We start from the raw sequence: 25974 nt of genomic DNA on the forward strand, positions 1-25974 counted from the left end.
ATGTCACACACATTCATGCAGGCTGGATTAATTCCCCCTGTATTCTCTCTAATAGATTAATTCTTATGATCTCAGCTCCATCTAGTGGCCAAACTCAAATATATTTTTTCTGAGATATTTCACACCCCATTTTGGCCATTAGATGGAACAGACAATCCTAAACCCTGATAGCCTTTTTAGGGAGGGAGTGCTGTTGACCCCCTTAATTACCTTTTATAGTTCTCAGTACTTCTAAAATCTGAATGTCCAACATTATGAAACATACTGATAGGAGGAGAGAGCTAAGTGACAGAGAGAAGGGCCTATCAGTCTGCTGCTTCTCCTTTTACTGTCCAGTCCAAGGCTGGGGAAGGGACAAGACCTGAACTGCAGTGGACTAAATGAAGGGCTCCTGCCCTGCCAGATAGGGCTGTGCTGTGTGAATGAGCTGTGTAAATCTCAGGACTGGATGAACAGTAATACAAATTCTTTAGCAGGTAAAACATTTGGGGGGTCTAAAAGGGGGTCACAAATAATCCCCGTAATTTGTCTAATATAGGGTTTCTCAACCAGGGTTCCTCCTGAGGTTGCTAGGGGTTCCTTGAGCAATGGGCAATTTCTGCCTCTCAGATAAGTTCTCAATGACACCATTGTTCCTTTTAGCTATCTGTAAGGGGGTAATTCTTCCCAATGATGACAAGAGTAAGGAGCATTCTTCCCTCTGACTGTCACACTAATGAGTCATGAGTTGTAGATTTTTAGCAGGGGTTCCCCGAGACCAGAAATTTATTTCAAGGGTTCCTCTGTGTTGAAAAGATTGAGGAAGGCTGGTCTAATATGTATATTAGCTGTTATCGTCATCTCCATCTAGTGGCCATAATGTGGCATTTTCCTAAACCCACCGCATTATGGCCACTAGATGGAGCTGACGATCATAGAAAATACATGTTTTAAGCTTGAAGTGATTAAAAACATGTTATTCAATGTATTTAATGAAATTCAGTAAGACTCATGTCTTTATTTCCAATGATCCATTCCCTTGCTGTGAGCCTGGCCATAAGAAGAACGAATGACATCTCATGATCTTAATGATTTTTATTTAATGAAAGCAAAGCAAACAATCATCAGAATAGCTAACATAAACCAATCAGATTTCAGCTTTATTCTGATTAAATTAGTCAGAACAATGAAAGTTTCTTGAAAGAATCAATCAGACAGGAGAAGCCTCAGGTGGAAGCTACCTTTCCATAAATGATTTCTGGTGGTGTTGGTCAACCTATTCAGCTCCACCACAGGTCACAGGGATTAGTAAATGGATTGGGATTCTGCAGCTTGCATCAGAGGCTTCTCCTAAAAGCATTGCACTTTGTGACTGATTGCCTTCAGATTGGACGTTCCCTTTTCCAAAGCTCAGTTTACGACCTTCTACATTGCACAAGTTAGATTTGATCAAGTTGAAAGTTTAGGTGAATTTGGCCAAGATCCAACTGAGATGGCTGTTCTCAGACGCAGGTCTTTTCTGGTTTTTGTTCTGGTTCTGGTTCTGGCACCTGTGCTTGGAGTTTGCAGGTGTAGAAGGATCCCATCAACTCGCAGGTGCTGTGTGGGGGGCAGACCTGGGCCACACAGTTCACCTTGTTATCCTGGCAAAGACACTTGCTGCTGCAGACAGAGTCTTTCCAGAATGGAACTCCTTCGCTGGCAAACTTTGCTGCAAAATAAATAAAGAATGTGGTCAGCGACCAACAGGGGCTGACTGGCAACTTTCGGCCTAGGGGGCAAGTACAAACCAAAGGCCCATGGTGCAGTAACTCAGCCCCCCTCCCACTTTCCCTCTTCCCATTCTCTTCCTGACCCCCATTCCAAGCTGAAGCTCTGCTCCAGATACTCTCTACTTACCGGCTGAATCCGGGTTCCCGACCTGGTCAGCAGGGGGCGGTTGGGCGGAGCTGGGGCAGCTTGGTCGGGGCTGGACGGGGGAGAACAGTCTCCAGTGGGGCATGGAACTGGCTTCTGCTCAGACACAGTTTATGCCTTCCATGCTGGGGGGGGGGGGGGCTGCTCTTTGCCTCGCCTTCAACCCGCACTCAGTAGGTCAGCGGTGGGGACTTTTTACTTCTCTTCACCAGGAATCCTTTAGGCATGTCTGTGGCAGATGCAGTGCAGCCTTTTTACGGGGCATCAGAGTGGCCCAGGGGGCAATTGCCCCCTGCCCCTTGGCCCAGTCCTCCCCTGGCGAACAATAACTTAAAGTGGAATTAAAGGCCGGAATATGTTACAAGCAAACCTTTTAGGGTCCATTCACACTAGCGCGACTTGTCAGGCGACTTGGTCGCCTGACAAGTCGCGGTCGGTCGCTCGCCATTGAATAGTACAGGACCCGTTCTAATAGGAGCGACACAAGTCGCTCCGACTTAGAAAAAGGGTCCTGTACTACTTTGGGGCGACCTGGAGGCGACTTGCATTGACTTCAATTATATGAAGTCCCTGCAAGTCGCGCCGACTTGTCACGCTGTGCACCGCGACTTCACAGGTCGCCCCAGCAAGTCGTGTCGCGCCAGTCTGAATGGGCGCTTAAGCACACCCGCATATCAATCTCCTGTTTTTGTCAATATTGGTAATAAACATCTATTATAAAAATTAATCACAACAATTAATTGGTGCTCGAAACATTTTATCTTAAAGTAGCATTCCACGTGTAGCCAGGTGCTGGGCTACAGCCACATAGAGAAGGAGACATTGCCTTTAATTCTTTACTCCCTTTACTGAGATACTGATGTTACACTGCAAGGATCCCAGGGTATTAGTCTTACACTCACAACTTGTTAACTACAAATGGTATTTTTTTTTAAATATCCACATGTGATTTATCTAAGGATAAAAAAATAATCTAACTGAAATTAAAAAAAAAAAAAAATTGGAAACAAAACAAAAATTGTTAGCCCCAAACATGTAATATTTTCTAAAAAATAAAATAAATAAATATATGAATTAAAAAAAAAAAATTAAATCAATCAATAAATTATGCTCAAAAATACCACATGATCAGCTATTCTCTCTTTTACTACATTTCCCAAGTACCTTGAAAGATGCAGCCTCCTGGAGCCTTAAATTGATCTACTTGGAATATCCAGCGTCCGGGGTGGTTCACATTGGATGTGGATACGATTTTCAGCACCTCGTTGGTTTTGGATCCAGGAATGTTGAAGTAGTTTGTTTCATCGCCGCTGTTAAATCCAGCCTGGGAAACGGCACGCAAATGACTTATCAATAATAATTACAATAATTACAAATTTGGAAACAATTTATTTAAATGTCTTCATATTTTTTTTCAATGGTATTTTTTTTTCTAAATGGATAACATTTGAAACAAAACCTTTTGCTACCCCCCCCCAAAAAAAAAATAAATAAATAAAATAAACTGCATCCAGCCTGTAAAAGACAAAGAAATAAACTTAAAACACCAGTGGCCAGTGAATTAACTCTTGGTTATTTTGCTGATCTTTGGCTACCACCCAAAAACATTGGTTGCCTGCGGCAGCCATAACTCAAGACTGGATTTGGTGCCCACCAGACAGGTAGACATTCTTCTTTTATCGGATGGTTCTAATTTAATGTTTTTTTGTTGTTGAAATAGAGTCACTCTATAACAGGGTGCAGCAATGACACAGAATTCATAGGCTCTTGTGGTATGAGAGAACAGCAGAAGCTGTTTATTTTCAGACTCTCTCTCTGATTGAGCCTTCGTAGCCCCCTCTGGAATATAGATGGCAATGAGAGAAAGGAGTCACTGCACCAAATCGTTTTGTTTTTATGATTTAGCTTCTTCTTGTGTGTAAATTTTAGCTTTAGCTATTGAGCTCTGTAGTCAACTTTCAACAAAGATGCTGGTTGTAGGTTGGGAAAAATCTGAAGGTTCCCATCAGGAGCAAAGGGATAGGAGTCACTGCTTTGAACCATTCACCGTTTGGCTTATGTATAAATTGTAGCTTGAGCTATTTAGCTCTGTGAGAAACAGATTTTTTTTTTCAATAGAGATCCTGTTAGTATTAGTCTGAAAAATATCTGTAGGTCCCCATCTGAAACAGAGGGGGAGGAGTCATTGCTCTAAATCTGTTGTAGCACTGCCCCCTTGAGGGCTGCTGGATTTCTCACCTTTTCGGGTCCCTCTGAGTTACCGGTAGCAACTGCATACAGAATCCTAACACTTAACTCTCCAGCTCAGTCAATAAACAGTCTAGGGGTTGTTGTTTTTACTTTATATGGGGATGGGAGAAGGAAACAGTGGGATATTCCAAAACTTAAACTATTCACAATGTTGAGGACTTCTAGGATGTGGCTAGGCTGAAATTTCACCTTGCCACTAGATGAATCTGAGGTAAAGTTCCTGAATAGACAGCTTGCTTAGCACTTATCTTCAGCGTACTCGCCTAGCACCCCCTTTCTATCCACCAGCTGACACCCATCCTCTGACTACTCTACTCTGGGGTGGCCCCCTTTCTGGTCAGGCCCTTAGACACGATCCCCTGTACTTACGATACTGTTTTTCCAGGTTCTCCAGTATCTCAACCCCTCTAGTCAGCTCTCCTGGACCTCTAGGTTCAGCTCCTTCCTTCTGGCTTACCAGGCCGACTGCCTGTGACCATACACCAACTGCTGCAGAGGAGGAGGAGGCAGCCGCCACCCTCCTTCCGGGACTCTGCTCCCCAGCCAAAGACCCCCAAGCACATGTGCTCCTGGCCTTTAAACCACACCCCACAATGCACCGAGACTATCAGTCTGTGCCAATCACTGGGGCTGTATCAAAGCCTACATACTCATTTGCCAGGTTTCCTCCACTGTCCAATGTGCCTCCCCATTGGACCAGTGGGGACACTCCCCAGACCAGATAAATCATACACTGAGCACATTAAGCAGACCTAACTCACAGATCCTGTTCCCTGTTAAGCAGTAAGCAATATAGAATTTACCAGCTGTTCCTCTGATAGGCAGAAAGAGCCAAAACTATACTCACTCTCTAGCACCTACCTAGGAGGTTGCTATACTGTTTTGCTTTAATGCAAATTGTAGCATGAGCTATTGAGCTCTGTAAGCAACAGATATTTTTTTGAAAAGAGATGTTAGTATTAGGCCCAGGAAACATCTAAAGAGTTCTACCTGCTGGATGGAAATAAGAATACAACATTTTCAAAGGCTATATTTCATATTTACCTTTCGAAAAAAAAAAAACATATATATTAGCCAGAACAATGACAAAGAAAGAAAGACTAGGCAAACAAATATGCTTTCCTTTTGTAATAAAATTCTGACCATACTTGCAGAGTTTCATTTTCATAATAATTGTAAATACAGTATTATTTTTAATTTGTACCAATATAGTAACTGATTAGGTGGTACCTGAGCTGGAGTGCCACCCAAACCGGTGTTGGGGTCTCCTTCACTGGCAGTTCCAGTTGTCCACTGGATCTTCTTGTAATTCAGAATGACGAAATACTGGTATCCATCACTGGTAAGGACAGCCTGGAATGTGTTTCTCTGGATGACAAGAACAACAAAATATATTGTATAAATTATATAATTCTATTCTACAATAGAGCCTTTCAACCTTCTTACCACAGAGGATCCCTAAAAACAACTCAGGAATCCCCTGCTAAAATGATGATATCTACAACTCATGGTCAGTTAGAATAACTGGTAAAATATAGATAAAATAAAAAAAATAAAGAATTATATATACCTAATATATGACACCTAGTATGGAGCAAAACTATTCTCAGTAATAAACAAATTCAAATATTTATAATGAAAAGACTGTCCAAAAGAAAGTAGCAACTTTGAAGCTCCGATGAAGGTAGCTAATCCAACGCAATTGTTCAACTCAAAGTTCTTCTATATTACTATCAGTCATTTTCACATCAACTGACCTTGGTTTTATGATGTCTAGTAGAGTTTACCATTAACCTTCTGCCATTTTTATGCAATAAGCTTATGAACAAATCCTGTTAGCATGTTGACCAGTGGGACCCTTGGTGGTACTTACACTCCACACCTGTTCGGCTACTACAGCACACCTACTCAGGCAAACTCATTATGGATATAGTTTTTTTGGGGTGGCCATTTGCGCCAAAACCTATCTCAGCCCATTTTACCTTCAGAGATTAAAAGCCACATGCAAGGGGCGAAGGACAATGAGGAGCTTGGCATGCCCTGTTGGACAAGTCCCCAGTAATCCCACAAGCATGGATGCAATTTACTGGGACCCACCTAATGGGAGTGTTTCAAGATTCAACAGAAGGCCCCAGTGTTTGTTTGTATACGGCCTTGTGACGGTGTTCACTGTCACTGGAATTTAAGGACAGATGGGTGATAGTTTGGATTACTTCATATTTGTCAGCAAGGTCTCCATGTAGAAATATTGAGATTTGTTCCCATTTGCCATGAGGTCTCTGACCAGGAAGTACAACTCCTAGTATGGTCATTCCAGGAAGTTCAATGAGGAGACTGACTGTCTAACAATTTTGCTTTTGTCTGGGGTGGCTTTCCATTCACCTATTGTCAGGTGTGCTAATGAACTCACCTGTTGTCTGCTAAGGGATGTATTGACACTCAGAGTAATGTGTATTGGGGGCTCGTTATGGAACCATTGTTCTGTGTCTGGCTATTGTGTACATTGATTGTCCCCTGGGGGCTTCTGTCTCATTACACATAACAGTCCTTCTAATCAAGCTACCTGACCAATCCCTGCTGACTCATTTTCAAGTCCTCATTTGCATGGCTAAGGAGGACCTGAAGGAGAACGGCATGTACTGTGCAATTGACCAATGGGAAAGCGGTTGTTGGGGGCAGGATGTTCCAAATTCTGTATAAAAGTGTGCTGTGTGCTTCCAATAAATTGTCTTCCTGTTTGAACCTACATACAGCTTGCCTGGTGTTTGTTCTAATGGATACCGAATGGCACATAGCTGTAGTTCAGAGCTATAGTTTTTGTATACTATCTATTTACTATAGTACCCAGTGAAGGCATTTTGTTTGTGTGCAGTTGTAGCCAGTGTAGATAAAATTACAAACACCTGAAGGTAACACTTACCTTTTTAATAGCTGCCCCATAAAAGACCACATTGTGCCAAGTGGCGATGTAGGCCCATTTTGCAACATAATGAAGGTGTGGGAGATGTTTGGCCATATCGGATGTGATCCTTTGCAGAGTGGCTTCATCTTTGGTCTCTCTGTAGTACACGAGTCCTCCCAACTCATTATCTACATCCCCCCAGAATGGTGTGATAAAGACCTGCCCATCTGTCAAGGGGAACGCATCGGGTGTGTATTGTGACACTGCAGTGTTGAAGGAGATCACACCATTGTTGCACACCTGTAAAGAAAAAGCTTATCAATCAAATGTGTCCAGTAGGGAGGGACCTGCATGGCACTGTAGGATGGAGATTACGTGGTATGTCAGAATTCCAGACTACGCCCGTTTGCTGAGTGTGCCCACCTGGAGGGACTGCCAGGTAACCTCAAAGAAAACCTGTCCACAGCTTAAAGTAGAGGAAGGTGCCACAAAGCTGAACTCTGGGCCAAATATACAGATGAAATACATATAAAGATGCTGTTCTACCTGAAAATGGAGTTGCATTTCTGTCCATGCAGCCCTGAAATTTACCAGCACATGGCACAACCAGGCCAATCAGCTTCCCCTGATACAGTTAATTTGGAACTCAAGTTAGAAATACTCACCTATTCTCCAATGGCGTGAGATCCCTCACTGCCATCTTCTCTCTGATCTCTTCCGGGTGCCGGTTTACAGCCGGTGCAGGCTGACGTCACTCATTCATCCCTGCACTCTGGCACTGTGCCATAAATGTAGATGGAGCTGCGCATGTGCAGCTCCATGTACATTCTAAGGAAGATTGCAAGCAGGCAGGTAAATGTAATTGAATGCATTTTATTACATTTAGCTCTGCTTTAAAGAACACAGTGGTGACATTGACTGGACAATGAAGGAGCAGCAGCAGAGTGGTGGGGCAATCTTTCTGCTCACTGTCAATTTTCTGCTTCTAATCATATTTCCATACAGGACACCCAATTTGCTCCCAATCCTGCCCCCCCCCCCCCCACGTCCCTCCCAGTCTGTTGGTTCACAGGGGATTGTAAGAGGCTAATGCCAATTCTAACACTTCTACTAGTTGCATTAAAAAAAAAATACATTTAATGGTTTATGAATGGATATAGAACTGCATGTATGTGTATCTTTTATATCTGCCTGGAAATTATTTTTATGAGAGAGTTTCACTTTAATTAAAGCCATACTTACATACAGACATTTGTAAGATTTCCCAAAGAATTTAAACTCTTCATCAAGATGTTCTTGTTCAGAGCAGCCATCATCGCCTATTGGGGTTACCTTATCACCCTGCTCTTCCCCAAATGAATAAAGAATATCATCTGGAAAAAAAATTCTTAATATGGCATCAAAAACAGCCATAAAGCTGAACACAAAAAAGCATTTGAATCATGGCTATGTTGCCTATAAGAATAATTATAAATTATTTTATTATTATAATAAGAATAATTGAAAATGAGAGTTTTAATTTCCTCAAAATTTCAGAAAAAAAGTTGAAATTTTGACCAAAAATTTGGCTACTCAACTGCATTGTAGTCAATAGAGAAATAAATGAAAATATATATATATATATATATATATATATATATATATATATATATAAATAACATAATAAAATTAGATAAATAATAATTTTCCAAGTACCTCAATTTTTAAATAAATTACAATTTACAAAAATAACTAAATAATATACATATTAATATATACTGTATATATATATATATATATATATATATATATATGTATGTATATTTATATTTATATATAAATTGCTCTTTGCCTACCATCATTTTCGTATGCAATCTGCTGGTCCTGTTCAGAAGATTCTACCCAAAAAAAAAAATCAGTTTAGCATGACAGTAACTGGGTGGCCACTCAAATTTCATCTGATACACTCTAAAGAACATGCCACATACTGTGAAATGGTTGGGAGATTTTAAAAATACTGATTAAATATTATCCACAAAATAAAAAAAAAAATGGTCGGAGGACACTTTTCTCAGCATTTCTCTACATATAATGGGTGTATACATTTTACAGCCTTCCTTTATTTACCTACTTACCTTTTACTCATGGTTTAATTAATTTCTTGCTATCAAGGCCCTCTCAGTAGAAACCTTCTTGATACCTAAGACCACTGCTCTCTGTTGACTTGGTTTATATAGATTAAAAAGCTGTCTATCGTATGTTTATGTATTATTATAAAAGGTCCCCCACCCCCATCATCATATTTCCAAAGATCAAGTCAGGTGTTAATTTTTTTTTTTTTTTTTTTTACACACCAAGAGCATTGGCATTAGGAATCCATGTTCCTTCAACATAGGTTGGCTTGAGGATGTCTTAATAGATTAGCATCATAGTTGAAGGCTCGGAGATATCTCTACTCTTCCTGTTTTGTCTGACAACTGTTCTCTGGACAGGAAGCAATGGGAAATCTCTTTCATGGTGACTAAATCTGTCTATTGTATGTTTTTTCATATTTATAAATGGTGCCCCATCATAATCTTTCTGTAGATCAAGTCAACTGTGCATTTTTTTCACACCAAGAATATTGGCCTTAGGAATCCATGTTCCTTCAATATAGGTTGACCCAAGGATATCTGCATAGATTGAGGCGATCTCTATACTCTTCCTGTTCTGTCTGACACTTGTTACCTGGACACAAGGCAAGGGGAAATCCCTTTCATGGTGACTAAAGCTGTCTATTGTATGTTTTTTCATAATTATAAAAGGTCCCCCTGCCCCATCATATTCCTTTGGGAGATCAAGTCATGTGTTTTTTTTTTTTTTCACACAGCAAGAGCATTGGCCTTAGAAATCCATGTTCCTTCAATATAGATTGACCCAAGGATGTCTGCATAGATTAGCATCATAGTTGAGGAGATCTCTATACTTGTCAGGGAAATGGCCATAGGAGAAATAACATTTCCAGTAATAGCAATGGACGCTTCTGGCTCAATCGACACAGCCCTCTGCTGGCCCGTCGAGAAAATGGCCGTAGGAGAACTGGCAACATTGCCAGTAATAGCAATGGTCATTCCTGCCTCAATTGACACTGCCCTCTGCTGGCCTATAAAAGGTGGCCATAGGATCAGACTCATTGCTGGATTATGTCTCAGCTTCCTGTGTTCCTGTGCTTCCTGTTTCCTGTTTGGACTTCCTGTTGTGACCTCGGCTTGTTCCTGATTCCATTTGATCTCCTGCTCCTGGTTTGACCCTTGGCTTCTTCCACTGACCGTGCTTCTGTTACCTACCGTGTATGACCCAGCTTGCTTCAAGACCTCGGCTATTCTGGTTGTCTCCTGTGCATTACCTCGGCTTGTACCATGGTTCCCGCTGCCTGCTCCAGTCCCAGACCTCGGCCAGTTTTTGTCTCCGCTACCAGAGACTATTCCTTGGCACAAAGCAGCCCATTTGCTCCAGAGCCCTTGAAGACTCCTACCCTGCTGTGGTTCCATCCTGTTCACCCTCGGATTGCTTCTGGTTCTACCTACCTGCCTGCAGCTGGTAACCCGTGCCACTTGGGGCGCTACACCCTCTGTACCATCTCCATGGGTGTGCCGCACTGAGCCGCAAGGGGAGCCCTCTCAGTACCTCGGCCTCGGATCAGGTAACCCTGACAATACTCTTCCCGTTCTGTCTGACACCTGTCACCTGGACAAGAGGCAATGGGAAATTCCTTTAATGGTGAATAATGTTGTCTATTGTATGTTTTTTCATCATTATAAAGGGTCCCCCACCCCCATCAAAATCCTTTGGGAGATCGAGTCATGTGTGCAATTTTTTTTCACACAGCAATAGCATTGGCCTTCGGAATCCATGTTCCCTCAATATAGGTTGGCCCAAGGATGTCTGAATAGATTAGCATCATAGTTGAGGAGATCTCTATACTCTTCCTGTTCTGTCTGACACCTGTCACCTGGACAAGAGGCAATGGGAAATTCATAAAAATGTCATATTTTTAAAAGGTGCCCACTCCTAATCCTTCTGTAGATCAAGTCAAGCGTGCCTTTTTTTTCACAAAGCAAGAGTGTTGGCCTTAGGAATCCATGTTCCTTCAACATGGGTTGGCCCAAGGATGTAAATAAATTAGAATCATAGTTGAGAAGATCTTGCTACTTTTCCTGTTCTGTCTGACAACAGGAAGCAAGGGGAAATCTCCTTCATGGGGTCTAGTACCCCATGGGGTCCAGTCCTCAGTACCCATCCTATCTGACACTTTTCAAATAGACAGGAATTGATGGGAAGTTTCCCAAATGAGGACACATATTTGACAGAGATTCTCATTCTATCCAAACTAAAAAAAAAAAAAAAGAGTTTGTCTTGAGTTAGTCTTTAATCAAAGTACATATCCAGGAATGTTATTAAGCAGAAATCATAGTGGCCTAGTGGTGTACTTCTGCCTTGCTTCACTGGGCCCTTGGTTTGAATCCCGGGCAGGGCACTATCTGCATAGGAATTGCATACGTTTCTTCAGGACATTTTGGTTTCCTTCTCCATGCCAAAGACTTGCTGATAGGTAAATTGGCCCTACTATATGAGATAGGGACCTTAGATTGTAAATTCTTTGGTTGCATTAACTAATGGGATTGTCTAGTCTGTAAAGCACCGTAAAAATGTCTATAATAAATAAATACATCTGCTCTCTAGCCGAAAAGTAAACCAACAAACGTATAAAGGTAGATAAGCAAATAAAGAATAAAAGCAGATCTCAAAAAAGAATATACTGTATGTACATATTCTATATAGCGTATAAAACTATTTTTACCTACCGTATGAATTCTGTTGTTGCTGTTGGGCTGAAACTACAGGAAAAGTGGAAGAGATGTGTTTAGTAATTGGGCTAACACAACATATGCTGTAAAAAGTTTTAAAGCAGTTGAGCCTGAGCCTAATCTTGACCCAGTGATGCGCCCAAGAGAAGCAGCTCTCTTCTGTCTCTCGCTCCTCACTGGACATGGAGGCAGCAGTGGGAGATATTGGCTCCGGTTGCTGTAAATCACAGTCTGTGAGGAGAGAGCGGGGATGGTGCCAAGCTAAGTTGTGTGTGTTAATGTAGGAATAAAGCTTGCATGAGTGTCCCCATATGGCACTTGTTATAGGGGCACTTGAAAGCGGAAGAGCCAGGAGCGCCAGCAGGGGACACCAGAAGAGAAGGATTAGGGCAGCTCTGTGCAAAACTGTTGCACAGAGTAGTTAAGGATGACATGTTTGTTATTTTAAACCATAAATTACTTTACAATCACTTTAAAAGCTTGAGAAAAAAACAATAGGTGGATGGTGAGGGACCTCCAAGGTAAGTCTAACTCTACGGGATAGATTGGAGTTGGATGATAGGTAGGGGCAGACTGGCAACTTTTGGCCCAGGGGGCTAGTACAAACCAGAGGCCCATGGAACAATGACTCAGTCCCCCTCCCGCTCTTCTTCTTCCCATCCTCCTCCTAATCCCCATTCCAAGCTGAAGCCCTGATCAAAATACTCTGCACTTAGCGGCTGAATCCGGGTTCCCGACCTGGCCAGCAGGGGCCGGTTGGGGGGAGCTGGGACAGCTTGGTCGGGGCTGGCTGGGGCAGAAGAGTCACCATTGGGGCATGGAACTGGCCTCTGCTCAGACACAGTTTACACCATCCATGCTGGAAACGGGGGGGAGTCCTACGGTCTGTCCTTGTCTTCATCCCGCACTCAGTAGGTCAGTTGCAGAGACTTTTTACTTCTCTTCAACAGGAATCCTTTAGGCATATCTGTGGCAGAAGCAGTGCAGCCTTTTTACGGCATCAGAGAGGCCCAGGGGGCAATTGCCCCCCCTGACCCCCCGGCCCAGTCCCGCCTGATGATAGGAGTGCATTAACACTGGACGGGCAGCTTGTATAAAAGGACATAGATTGGATCTAAAGCAGACCTTCTGAACCATTTTACTTTCTCTACCTTTTTTTTCAAGTCTCAGGGAACCATTACTAAAACCAATTCATCACTGATGGTCAGTAGCAAGAATACAACCCTCGCAGTGGTGTTGAGAATGCTACCCTTAAAGACCTTTTGGTGTCATGCTGCCGGCTTTGCCAAGTGGCATTGCTTTTGGATTTAAGCAGGCACCATCAGATGGGAGGTCACGCAGCCACAGCTCAAAGAACCCCTAGCAATCTTTGGAGGAACTCTAGGGATTCACGGAACTCTGGGTGAGAATGGCAGGGCTACAGAATGCTTCAGATTAAACTAATTGACAAGTAGGATTGCCATACTCAAATGTTGAAATCCAAACATTTATGTTTATCCCATTAAAATAAACCCATAAAAGTGCAACCAATGTGAAGCTAAAAAGTGTAGCCAATGCGTTGCATGGGTTCAAGGATGTCCACTTCCTTGGGGCTTGAAATATTAGTAAAAGCCAAGAGTTGAATCTGCTGAGCAGTGTGCTGGATAGCAATTACTTACTTACTGTTTACCCCCCCCCATACCCCACAGAGGAATTAGCTTGGGTCTGTCGAATTTTTGAATTCTACCAATATTTGAACCCTTGATGAAGGGGGGGTATCCTTCAGCTCCTGAAATAAACTGGATACATAAATGTGACTCTGTCACGGAAGTATAGTATCCCGCAGGATTCCATTTACCCTCCACACCCTCCTCCTCCCTTCTCTTCCCCCCTTCTTTTCTCTCTTCTTTCCTCCTCTTTTTTATTAGCCATTTTTTTTCTTTTTTTGGTTTTAGGATTACCCTAGCCCAGTGGCGGCTGGTGCTCCATGGCCATGGACCACACCATCTCGCACACCATAATCCCCCCCCCCCGGTCACCGGCTCACTCACCCTGGGCTGACATGTGGAGAGTGTGCTCTGTGGGTCGGGCTTCCCCTGCGTCTCCTCCCTCCTCCTCCTCATTGGCCAATAGCATGGCTTCTCCTTTTGGCCAATCGGGAAATGGGTCTCAGGACCAGGAGGACAATCCGTGTGACAATATTAATTTGCTATTGTCACACAACTGGGTGGGCTCAGGGAGCAGTGCTCTGCGCCCCGAGCCCACCCTTTTTTGAAGCCTATTAGAGCCTCTGGCTCTAATCATGTGCTTCAAAAAAAAAAGAAAAAAAACCCCTATTGGAATCCATGCGTCCGGCGCCCTGCATGTAGATTAGGGGGTCGGACGCATGGATAGGGGGGGCGGCACCCCTGCGCCCCCAATGGACGGGCCGCCACTGCCCTAGCCCCTCTCTCTTACTGGCTTGTACGGAAAACCCGACTCACCCTCTTCCTCCGGGTTTCGGGAGTCATGTCTGTTGTGAAAATTCTGCGTAGTTAATATTTTTATTTTTTTTGCACGTGTTCATGCTCTGGTTGTATTGGTTATACACCGACTGTTTCTGTTGTACCGCCCATCTGTCTTTGTACTGCCTTTATAACAATAAGCCTATCAGCCCATTTCCTTCATCTCTTTCTATTTTATATTCTCTTTGACACAATTGTCTTTTGATGATTTGCATCTTTGTTTCTTTGAAAATATGAATAAACTTTTTTTAAAAAATAAATTAATTGGATACACTTATGATGGATGTTTTTGAAATATTTTAATGGAACAAACATATATTTTTGGACTCCTGCTTGATCTTTTAGTATTAAATTGATGGAGGTTCTGTCTCTAATTCAAACATTATATGTATATATATATATATATATCACCTACCATCAAATGCATCAGTAACATGTCGGTTCGGGAAGAAGGGTACTACAGAAGAAGACAAAGAAAGCTTTTAAGTTTGATAGCATTTGGGTGGCGCACCATATACTGTACATTTTCTGCAAGCCCTGAAAAAAATGTCTTTTGATCCTGCCAGAAATCCAGTGTCCTTGTACATTCCTGATATCTTGATCAATGCTATTATCTTCCTCTGTGAACTACAAAATACCTCTTCTCTCTGTAATGTAGGGGCACTTGGAAGCGGGAAAGAGCCAGGAGCGCCAGCAGGGGGTGGGTATTTTGACATTCAATTGGGGAGAACAGCCTAGGGCAGTGATGGCGAACCTCGGCACCCCAGATGTTTTGGAACTACATTTCCCATGATGTTCAACTATACTGCAGAGTGCATGAGCATCATGGGAAACATAGTTCCAAAACATCTGGGGTGCCGAGGTTCACCATCACTGGCCTAGGGTGACAAATTTGTTTTTCTATAGCTACAGTGTAGTGAACATTGTCACCCTAGGATAGAAAGTTTGCTACTGGCAGGATCACCAGGTGATAATAACGGAAAGAAAGCCTTTAGGAATCCTTGTTAATGTTTTATGCAATGTTCTATTTTCTTGTTGGAACCTTTTGTATTGTTTTCCATAAAAATAATAAAAACAAATTGAAAAAAAAAAAGAAAAAAGAAAGCCTTTAGGCTCGGTTCACATTTATGCGATGCGGGAAGGCTGCGAATTCGCAGCCTGTTCCCGCATCGCACACGCACCCCCGGCAGTTCACACTGCCATATGTGATATGCTGGGGGTGTCAATGTAATCTTAACGACACCCCCAGTTTGATCGCATATCGCAGTGCGATCGTGCAGTTCGCACAGGATCGGATCGCACAAGTGTGAACCGCTGTGCGATCCGATCCTGATGCGGCTGCCAAAAAGGGTCCCTGTGCGTGTTTGGTGCGGCTGCGGTGCGAATTTAGCCATACAAACTGTATGGCTAAACTCGCACCGCTCAGCCGATCGCATGTAATGTCGGAGCAGTGCGCTCCGACATTACATGCGAACCCCGCACGCGCACAAGTGTGAACCGGGGCTTAAAAAATAAAACAAATGAAGTCATTACATCGAAGGACTGGTTAGCTGCAATATATTACATTTCTGTTTATGGGTTTAGATACACTTTTTAAAAATATGGAAAATTACTTTATAGCAATGATAGTAAATATATTATTAACAATAATTAAAAAAAAATGTATTATTAATCATAATAGTAATAATATTAAGTCAGTAGTAGCTAACAGTTATACTGTAGTTGCCAGGCAATATATTTTTGATGTGGATAGAGATAAATATAAATTTATAGACATATATCTTTGTTTGGAGTTGTCCCTATAGCTTTAAATGATAATAGTAATAATAATAATAATAATAATAATAATAATAATAACAACAATAATATTAATACATCAGTAGTAGCTGAAAGACATAAAATACCTGCCAGGCTATAGTTATTTGATGTTGAAAAATAAATAAATAAATAAATAATAAGTAAATTAAAAAATAAATCTATCTATCTATCTATCTATCTATCTATCTATCTATCTATCTATCTATCTATCTATCTATCTATCTATCTATCTATCTATCTATCTATCTATCTATCTATCTATCTATCTATCTATCTATCTATCTATCTATCTATCTATCTATCTATCTATCTATCTATCTATCTATCTATCTATCTATCTATCTATCTATCTATCTATCTATCTATCTATCTATCTATCTATCTATCTACTTGGAGTTGCCCCCACAGCTTTAAATGATACTACTACTACTACTACTACTACTAATAATAATAATACAAAAATATTAATATTAATATTATAACATTGGCAATAATAATAATAATAATAATAATGATACATAAGTAGTAGCTGACAGACATACAATAATTGTCAGGCAATAATTTATTTGATGTTGATAAATATAAATATATATATTTATAGATAGATATCTTAGCTTGGAGTTGCCCCCACAGCTTTAATAAATAATACTACTACTACTACTAACAATGATAATAATAATATTACTCAAAAAAAAAACCAAATAATATTCATATTATAATAATAATAATAATAAAAATAATTATATTCATATTATAACATTAGCAATAATAATAATATAAATACATAAAGAGTAGCAGACATACAATAGTTGTCAGGCAATAATTATTTGATGTTGATAAATATAAATATAGATATCTATAGATAGATATCTTTGCTTGGAGTTGCCCCCACAGCTTTAAATGGTACTACTACTACTACTACTACTACTATTACTACTACTAATAATATTAATAATAACAATAAAGAATATATTATTATTATTATAATATTAGTAAGAAAAATAATACAAATAATAATAATACAAATAATAGTATTAATATTATAACATTAGCAATAATAATAAAAATATTATAAAAACATAAGAAGTAGCAGACATACAATAGTTGTCAGGCAAAAATTCTTTGATGTTGATATAAATATAGATATCTATAGATAGATATCTTTGCTTGGAGTTGCCCCCACAGCTTTAATTCATACTACTACAATTAATACTACTAATAATATTAATAATAACAATAAAAAAATAATATTATTATTATAATATTAGTAAGTAAAATAATAAAAATAATAATAATAATACAAATAATAGTATTAATATTATAACATTAGCAATAATAATACAAATATTATAAATACATAAGAAGTAACAGACATACAATAGTTGTCAGGCAAAAATTCTTTGATGTTGGTATAAATATAGATATCTATAGATAGATATCTTTGCTTGGAGTTGCCCCCACAGCTTTAATTCATACTACTACAATTAATACTACTAATAATATTAATAATAACAATAAAAAATATATTATTATTATTATAATATTAGTAAGAAAAATAATACAAATAATAATAATACAAATAATAGTATTAATATTATAACATTAGCAATAATAATAAAAATATTATAAAAACATAAGAAGTAGCAGACATACAATAGTTGTCAGGCAAAAATTCTTTGATGTTGGTATAAATATAGATATCTATAGATAGATATCTTTGCTTGGAGTTGCCCCCACAGCTTTAATTCATACTACTACAATTAATAATAATAATAATAATAATAATAATAATAATAATAATAATAACAATACAAAACAATATTAATATTATAATATTAGTAATGATAATATTGATAATAATATTAATATTATAACATTAACAATATTAATATTAATACATAAGTAGTAGCTGACAGTCATACAATAGTTGTAATTTTTAGAGATAGATATCTTTGCTCTTCGCTTGGAGTTGCCCCCACAGCTTTAATTCATACTACTACAATGAATAATAATAATAATAATGCAAAACAATATTAATATTATAATATTAGTAATAATAGTATTAATAATAATATTACTATTATAACATTAGCAATATTAATAATAATACATAAGTAGTAGCTGACAGTCATACAATAGTTGTCATTTTTAGAGCTAGGTAGAGATAGATATCTTATTATAATATTAGTAATAATAATATTAATAAGAATATTAATATTATAACATTAGCAATAATAATAATACATAAGTAGTCGCTGACAGTCATACAATAGTTATCATTTTTAGAGATAGATATCTTTGCTCTTTGCTTGGAGTTGCCCCCAACAGCTTCTGCAGAAAGATTGCTCAACAGGCTTGCCAAAAAATAATATGTCATATTATTTATTAGAATTTTTATACTCTTATTTGTTACCTGAAAAAGTAGATCCATGGCCAATTATGGCGAACGAAACTGAAAAAAAAAAAACGGGAATTTTTCTTGGGTCTCCCAGCCTTTTACATTTTGTGACATGTAGGAAACTGTACAGAACTTACCAGCTAGCAGCAAAGGAATGGTCTTCATGTTGTCAGCTCACGGGAACTCTGAGAAACAATCGAATTTGGTTATTTCTCATGTTGTGTGACTCATGGAAGGTTGTATGAATACATGGTACATGGATGGTGGTTTTTTTGGCATTGTATTACCATCATATTGTACAATGTCATAGATAAAACATCGGAGTATTATGCAGTTAAGTGTTGAAATACTGGACTGAGTTGTATTGAAATTCTCATATACATTGTAGCAATCTCCAATTTTTGTATGGAGAACGGTTGCATCAATGTACGATGGGGTGCTATGCAGTAAGAAAATCCAGGAAAAACGCAATAAAATGTATTGAAATTGCAATACGAGTTACGTTGAAATTTAGTGCAATGCATTAAATTGCGATAAAAAAACACAACATGCGTTTTTCAAAAACTCGTACGGCGTGCTTACATTCACCAGTGTGAAGGGGAACTGGGAGTGGTTCAGTTGTAGAATGAAAGAACTCAATAATAGGACTGGCCTATGATTAAAGTGTTTGTTACCCCCAGGGCCGGCCCTACTACGGGTCCCGCTGGGTCCATTGGACCCAGGCAGAACTCCGAGAGGGGCAGCAAATTGACGCCCAAGATTTTTCTTCCAGCAGCCTTGTGTGTCATCAGTTTGCAGCGCATTACAGGCGCCATTTCCCCATCTCATACTGCCGCCTGTAGTGCAAACTGATGAGTATGAGGAGGGGGAGCATCTCCAGCAATGACGTTTGACAACAGCGCACTCCATCTCATACAGGACAGGCTGGACCTTCTAGGGTGGTGGCCGCGGCAGACACAGGAGTGACAGGAGGACCGAGGACAGACAGCGATTGTTTGGTGGACCTGTCTGGTGGTGAGTTCTGGAAGAAGATAACAGTATACTGTATATAATATTTCCTAAATGTTATATTTATATAAAATAATGGATGTGGGGGCCTTTTGGTGGGCAAGATTTTTTTTTTTGAGGGGGTGGGCAGCATTTCATTCTTGGACCCAGGCAGCACAAAGTCTTAGGCCAGCCTTGGTTAGCCCAGCATTTCATATTTCTGATATATGGCTGCTGTACCATGTACAGTACTTGTATAAGAAAGTCCCTTTGTATTGCTTCCTTTGTGTGAAATCCCTGATGTTCCTGCCAGTCCCTCTGCTTTCCTATTAAAAAGTGACCACACTGGGCCTGAGAACACAACGTAGTCAGTTTTCTAGTTCAGTCTGCTCTCCTCCAATGATCAGACTTGTCCTGACCCTCATCAGGGCTTTAAAAGTGTAGGGCTTACAATCTGGAAGTCCAGGGGATTGTTGTAATTTAGATTGTAGGTGTGCACACTGCAACACGGTGTCGTTCAGCTACTGGTTTGAACCCTGATTTCAGCCTCCGAAACGCGTTGCCCACTACACCCAATTAATAAACATCTTTTTGAATGGTGTGTCACTTCAGTTCCCAAATCAAAGTTTTACCTACACAACTCAGGGTGAAGCGTTGACCCCCTCGGTGTGCAAAAGTGGCCTACCTACCAATTGGATGCTTCACAAGGATCATGTTAAGATAACGATGAGAACAATATGAACACAAAACTATAACCTACTCCTAGCTCTAGGTTCCCACACCATCTACCTAATTCCCAGAGAGGAAAGAGATTCCCTTAAAATGTAACTTGTTATCTAGCAATGGAATCTTTGACTTACCTCTGTGTAGTCTGATGCTCCACAGTCATACCTCAGCATGGAGGAGCGGAGTCTTATATACTCTTCATAAAAGGGGCGGGGCCTCTCATGTTTAAACAGATCTTAAATATCATTAAAGATTTATTCTTGTGCTAAGTGCTGGGAAAAATGCTGATGCACACGGCTTATAAAAATATTTATGTACGGCTTTTGTATTAAAATGCTTTATTTGGCCTTGGACACCTAAAGGTGCACCTTTATTAAACATTTAGTCATTATATTTTTGTAGCCACGGTGGCACCACTTATACCTCTGTAACTGATCTGACTTAATCTTCATTTAAAATTGAACTCCAGCCAGATTAAAAAAAAAAAAAAAAAAAAAAAACAGACCAACTTCGGACTTCCCCCTGGACCACATTAATGCCCCCTCTGCCCACCGAGAGGCAACCCTGCATGCGTTTTTTGATTAACTTTGTTTTACATATGCCTGACACGCTGGCCCACAGGGCAGTATTTCAACATAATGACCCCAAACACACCTGAGACAACCACTGCCTTGTTAAAGAAGCTGAGGGTAAAGGTGATGGACTGGCCAAGCATTTCTCCAGACCTAAACCCTATTGAGCATCTGTGGGGCATCCTCAAACAGAAGGTGAAGGAGCGCAAGGTCTCTAACATCCACCAGCTCTGTGATGTCATCATGGAGGAGTAGAAGAGGACTTCAGTGGCAATCTGTGAAGCTCTGGTGAACTCCATGCCCAAGAGGGTTAAGGCAGTGCTAGAAAATAATGGTGGCCACACAAAATATTGACACTTTGGGCCCAATTTGGACATTTTCACTTAGGGGTGTACTCACTTTTGTTGCCAGCAGTTTAGACTCAGCCCCGGAAGATTTTACCCCCTTCCCGACCAGGCACTATTTTGCGATTCGGCACTGCGTGACTTTAACTGACAATTGCGCGGTCGTGCGACGCTGTACCCAAATTAAATTGACGTCCTTTTTTTCCCTCAAGCAGAGCTTTCATTTAGTGGTTTTTGATCACCTGTGCGATTTTTACTTTGCGCTATAAACAAAAAAAGAGCAACAATTTTGAAAAAATAACAATATTTTTCACATTTTTTTATATGAAATCCCCCCCCCCCCCAAAAAAAATGTAAAAATCAAAATTTTTTAACATTTTGTTTTCTGCTACCTATGTTTGGTAAAAAAAATCACAATAAGCGTATTTTGATTGGTTTGCGCAAAAGTTATTGCGTTTACTAACTAAGGGAAAGATTTTTGGCATTTTTGTTGTTTTTTTTTTTAACGAGTAATGACAGCGATCTGCGATTTTTTTTGCGGGACTGCGACATTGCGGGGACAGATCGGACCCTTAACTGACAGTTTGGACACTTTTGGGGGTACAAGTGACATTACTACAGTAATCAGTGCTATACATATGCACTGTTACTGTAAAAATGACACTGGCAGGGAAGGGGTTAACTTTAATAGTGATCAAGGGGTTAAGTGTGTCCCTAGGGGCGTGCTTCTAACTGTAAAGGGGTGTGGCTAGTGATGTAACCACAGAGACATACGATCCTACATAGCAGGATCATATGATCTCTGCTGTTACACCAGGGAGAATGACAGGCGGCTTTGTTTACATCAGTCACCTGCCTTTCTCACTCTCCACCGGGAGATTGCGAGTGGCCGGCGGACATCGGGTCCGCCGGTCACACACGCGGACATGTCAGGGAACGAGCGGGGGCGGGAGCGTGGCTCCGGCGGCGCGCGCTCGCCCCCTAGAGGCTCACAGGCTAGCGACGTAGTACTACGTCACTTTGCCTGTACGGGGCTGACCGCCGCAGTAAATGTACTTGCGGCGGTCGGCAAGTGGTTAATGTCTGTGTGTTGAGTTATTTTGAGGGGACATCAAATTTACACTGTTATACAAGCTGTACACTCACTACTTTACATTGTAGCAAAGTGTCATTTCTTCAGTGTTGTCACATGAAAAGATAGAATAAAATATTTACAAAAATGTGAGGGGTGTGACCACTTTTGTGAGATACTGTATATATATATATAAATATATATATATATATACACATATATACACTATATTACCAAAAGTATTGGGACACCTGCCTTTACACACACACATGAACTTTAATGGCATCCCAGTCTTAGTCCGTAGGGTTCAATATTGAGTTGGCCCACCCTTTGCAGCTATAACAGCTTCAACTCTTCTGGGAAGGCTGTTCACAAGGTTTAGGAGTGTCTATGGGAATATTTGACCGTTCTTCCAGAAGCACATTTGTGAGGTCAGGCACTGATGCGGCCTGGCTCTCAGTCTCAGCTCTAATTGATCCCTAAGGTCTTCTATCGGGTTGAGGTCAGGACTCTGTGCAGACCAGTCAAGTTCCTCCACCCCAAACACCATCCCTACAGTCAAGCACGGAGGTGGAAACTTGATGCTTTGGGGTTGTTTCTCTGCTAAAGGTACAGGCTGACATTGCCACATTGAGGGGACTATAGACGGGGCCATGTATGGTAACATTTTGGATGAGAACCCTCTTCTTTAAACCAGAAACCTAAAATGGGTCATGGACGGGTCTTCCGGCATGACAATAACCCAAAACATACTACCAAGGCAGGAAAGGAGTGACTCCAGAAGAAGCACATTAAGGTCATGGAGTGGCCTAGCCAGTCTCCAGACCTTAATCTTATAGAAAATTTATGGAGGGAGCTGAAACTTCGAATTGCCAAGAGACAGCCAAGAAACCTTTAGGATTTAGAGAAGATCTGTAAAGAAGAGTGGACCAAAATCCTTCCTGAGATGTGTGCAAACCTGGTCACCAACTACAAGAAACGTCTGACCTCTGTGCTTGCCAAAAAGGGTTTTTCCACCAAGTACTAAGTCATGTTTTGCTTGGGGATCAAATACTTATTTTACTCACTGAACTGCAACTTATAACATTTGTATCATGTGTTTTTTTTCTGGATTTTTGGTTGATATTCTGTCTCTATCATTTAAAATACATCTATGATTTTGCCTGTTCTCTTTTATATATACAATGTGTGCTTTTTGTTTTACCTCACATGATGCTATTCTTCTATGATCTACTTTTGTACTTGTGGTTATTGTACCATATATATATGTTCAATAAAAAGCAATCCTTGTTTTGAAAAAAAAAAAAAAAGATAAAAATTGTAGATCCTTCATTTCTCTGTGAGTGGGCAAACTTACAAAATCTGCAGGGGATAAAAATAATTATTTGCCCCACTGTATATATACATATATATATATATATATATATACTTTGTATATATATATATATATATATATATATATATATATATATGTATACATTGTATATATATATATATGTATATATTGGCTGGTGCTTCATGGGCCGGGGGGGCCACACACGGGTCACACCAGCCCACATACCATACCCCCCCGGACCACACTAGCCTGCACACCACACCCCCCCCCCCCGGTCACCGGCTCACTCACCCTGGGAAGGCAGCGGCTTCCCCCTCAGTCTCCCCCGTGGGTCGGGCTTCCCCTGCGTCTCCGCCCTCCTCCTTAGTCAATAGCATGGCTTCTCCTTTTGGCCAATCGGGAAACGGGTCTCAGGAGGAGAATCCGTGTGACAATAGTGAATATTCATTTGCTATTGTCATACAACTGGGTGGGCTCAGGGCGCAGTGCTCTGCGCCCCGAGCCCACCCTTTTTTTGAAGCCTATTAGAGTCTCTAGCTCTAATCAGGTGCTTAAAAAAAAGAAAAAACCCCATTGGAATCCATGCGTCCGGGGCTCTTTGTGTAGATTAGGGGGCCGGATGCATGAATGGGGGGGTGGTGCCCCTGTGCCCCCAATGAATGGGCCGCCACTGTATATATATATATATATATATATATATATATATATATATATATCTATCACATCTACATTTACATACCTTGTACTGAAGCAGATGCAGTTCCAGCTATATAACCACGAATAGATGATTACAGACATCACCTAGAGCTGTCCACTTCAATCCCATAATCATTATTTGGACAGCTAACATCTAAAATGACTGTTTGCCTACTTCTCGGTATAACAACAAAGCTTAATAAAATATTTGAGAACTGTGATGGGATTTGGTTGTTTGAATATCAATGTCTGCCTGACTGAATTTTTTTTTGTCTGCAGCAATTCAAGGAAGTGAATTTATTTTAAGAATATCTTCCCAGGGTTATACATTTAGGTCAGGTTCACATAAGTGCGGCTGCAGTTCACAGCAGGGGGTCCGGTGTTTCCCTGTTCACCGGTCCAGGTGCGATTCATGTCCGAATTCTTTTGCCTAAATTGGCACCTGAACCGGACTCAAAGACACACAGGACACTTCTGCTATTCGGACTGCGGCCACACTGGACCTGTGTATGCCGGCTCCATTGAGAGCTGGTCATGTGAGTTGGATGCGGGGAACCCGCACCCAGGTGACAACACTTACTTAGTATAACTATGAAGGGGTAGGGTAGTCACTTTAAGGCTGGACTACAGAATGCCTCCCCCTCTCACTAAACATTGTTAAATTGGGTATAAGGGTTCCAGTAGTCAGTGTAGCTATATAAGAGGCCTCTATAGCAGCAAATCTAGTGGCCAAATGTAGTATTTTCTGTTTAAATAAATAAAAAAAGTTTGGACAGCACAAGAAATTATCTTCTAGCATTTTTTTTTTTGCCTATTCACACTGGCATTGCATTTTCATTTGGTAAATTTATATCCTAATTGTATATGAATATACCCCTCAGTGCCATTGTTAGCGTTAGAGTCAATGTAGGTTTTAGTGTCGGTGTTAGTGTCATCAATTAGTGTTAGAGTATTTTAGGTTAGATTCAAAAATACATTTAGTTTTTGCCAGTTTTTAGGGTCATTGTTTGTGTTTTAGGTGCCGTGGGGCTACACATGTGCATACATGTGTGCATCGGCGTGCCTACGCGTACTCTTGATGGCGCCGAATGGGCTATTTAAACTGTACCAGTGCTCAGGATGAGTGCTGCTTTGTCTTTAGCCTCCTGTGTATCCTGAGACCTTGTGTTCCTGTATCCTGACTCCAGTTGCTGACCCGGCTTGTCCTGACTACTCCCTGATCTCTGCCTGTACTGACCTCAGTTTGTCCTTGACCACCGTTTCTGCCTGCTCCATTTGCTGCTGTTCCACTGATCTGCTCCTGACCTGGCTTGTATCCTGACCTGGCTTGTATCCTGACCTGGCTTGTATCCTGACATGGCTTGTATCCTGACCTGGTCTGTATCCTGACCTGGCTTGTATCCTGACCTGGCTTGTATCCTGACCTGGCTTGTATCCTGACATGGCTTGTATCCTGACCTGGTCTGTATCCTGACCTGGCTTGTATCCTGACCTGGCTTGTATCCTGACCTGGTCTGTATCCTGACCACACTCTTGCCTGCGCCTCTGTACCTGATCTGCCCTGCCAGTCTATGACCCGGCCTGTCTAACTCTGCTACTCTTCCTGTAGTCACCGGTACCTGCCTACCATCCTGCTGTGCCTGCTGATCTACAGTTTGCTACCAGTTT

General features: G+C 40.7%; 1 protein-coding gene across 1 annotated transcript; it reads right to left on the reverse strand.

The window, feature by feature from the left end:
* Positions 1–1059: 1059 nt before the first annotated feature.
* LOC309568348 (alpha-tectorin-like) lies at positions 1060–25749 on the reverse strand (the record flags this gene model as incomplete). Its single annotated transcript, XM_082274011.1, has 8 exons — positions 1060–1690; positions 3061–3220; positions 5377–5514; positions 7067–7348; positions 8291–8421; positions 8884–8925; positions 11872–11942; positions 25544–25749. 8 exons carry the CDS (start codon positions 25747–25749, stop codon positions 1482–1484), a joined length of 1239 nt encoding a protein of 412 aa, XP_082130137.1. The 3' UTR covers positions 1060–1481.
* Between the last annotated feature and the right edge of the window lie 225 nt (positions 25750–25974).

This window comes from Pelophylax lessonae (assembly GCF_965119305.1).
Source record: "Pelophylax lessonae genome assembly, chromosome: 12".
Lineage (NCBI taxonomy): Eukaryota > Metazoa > Chordata > Amphibia > Anura > Ranidae > Pelophylax > Pelophylax lessonae.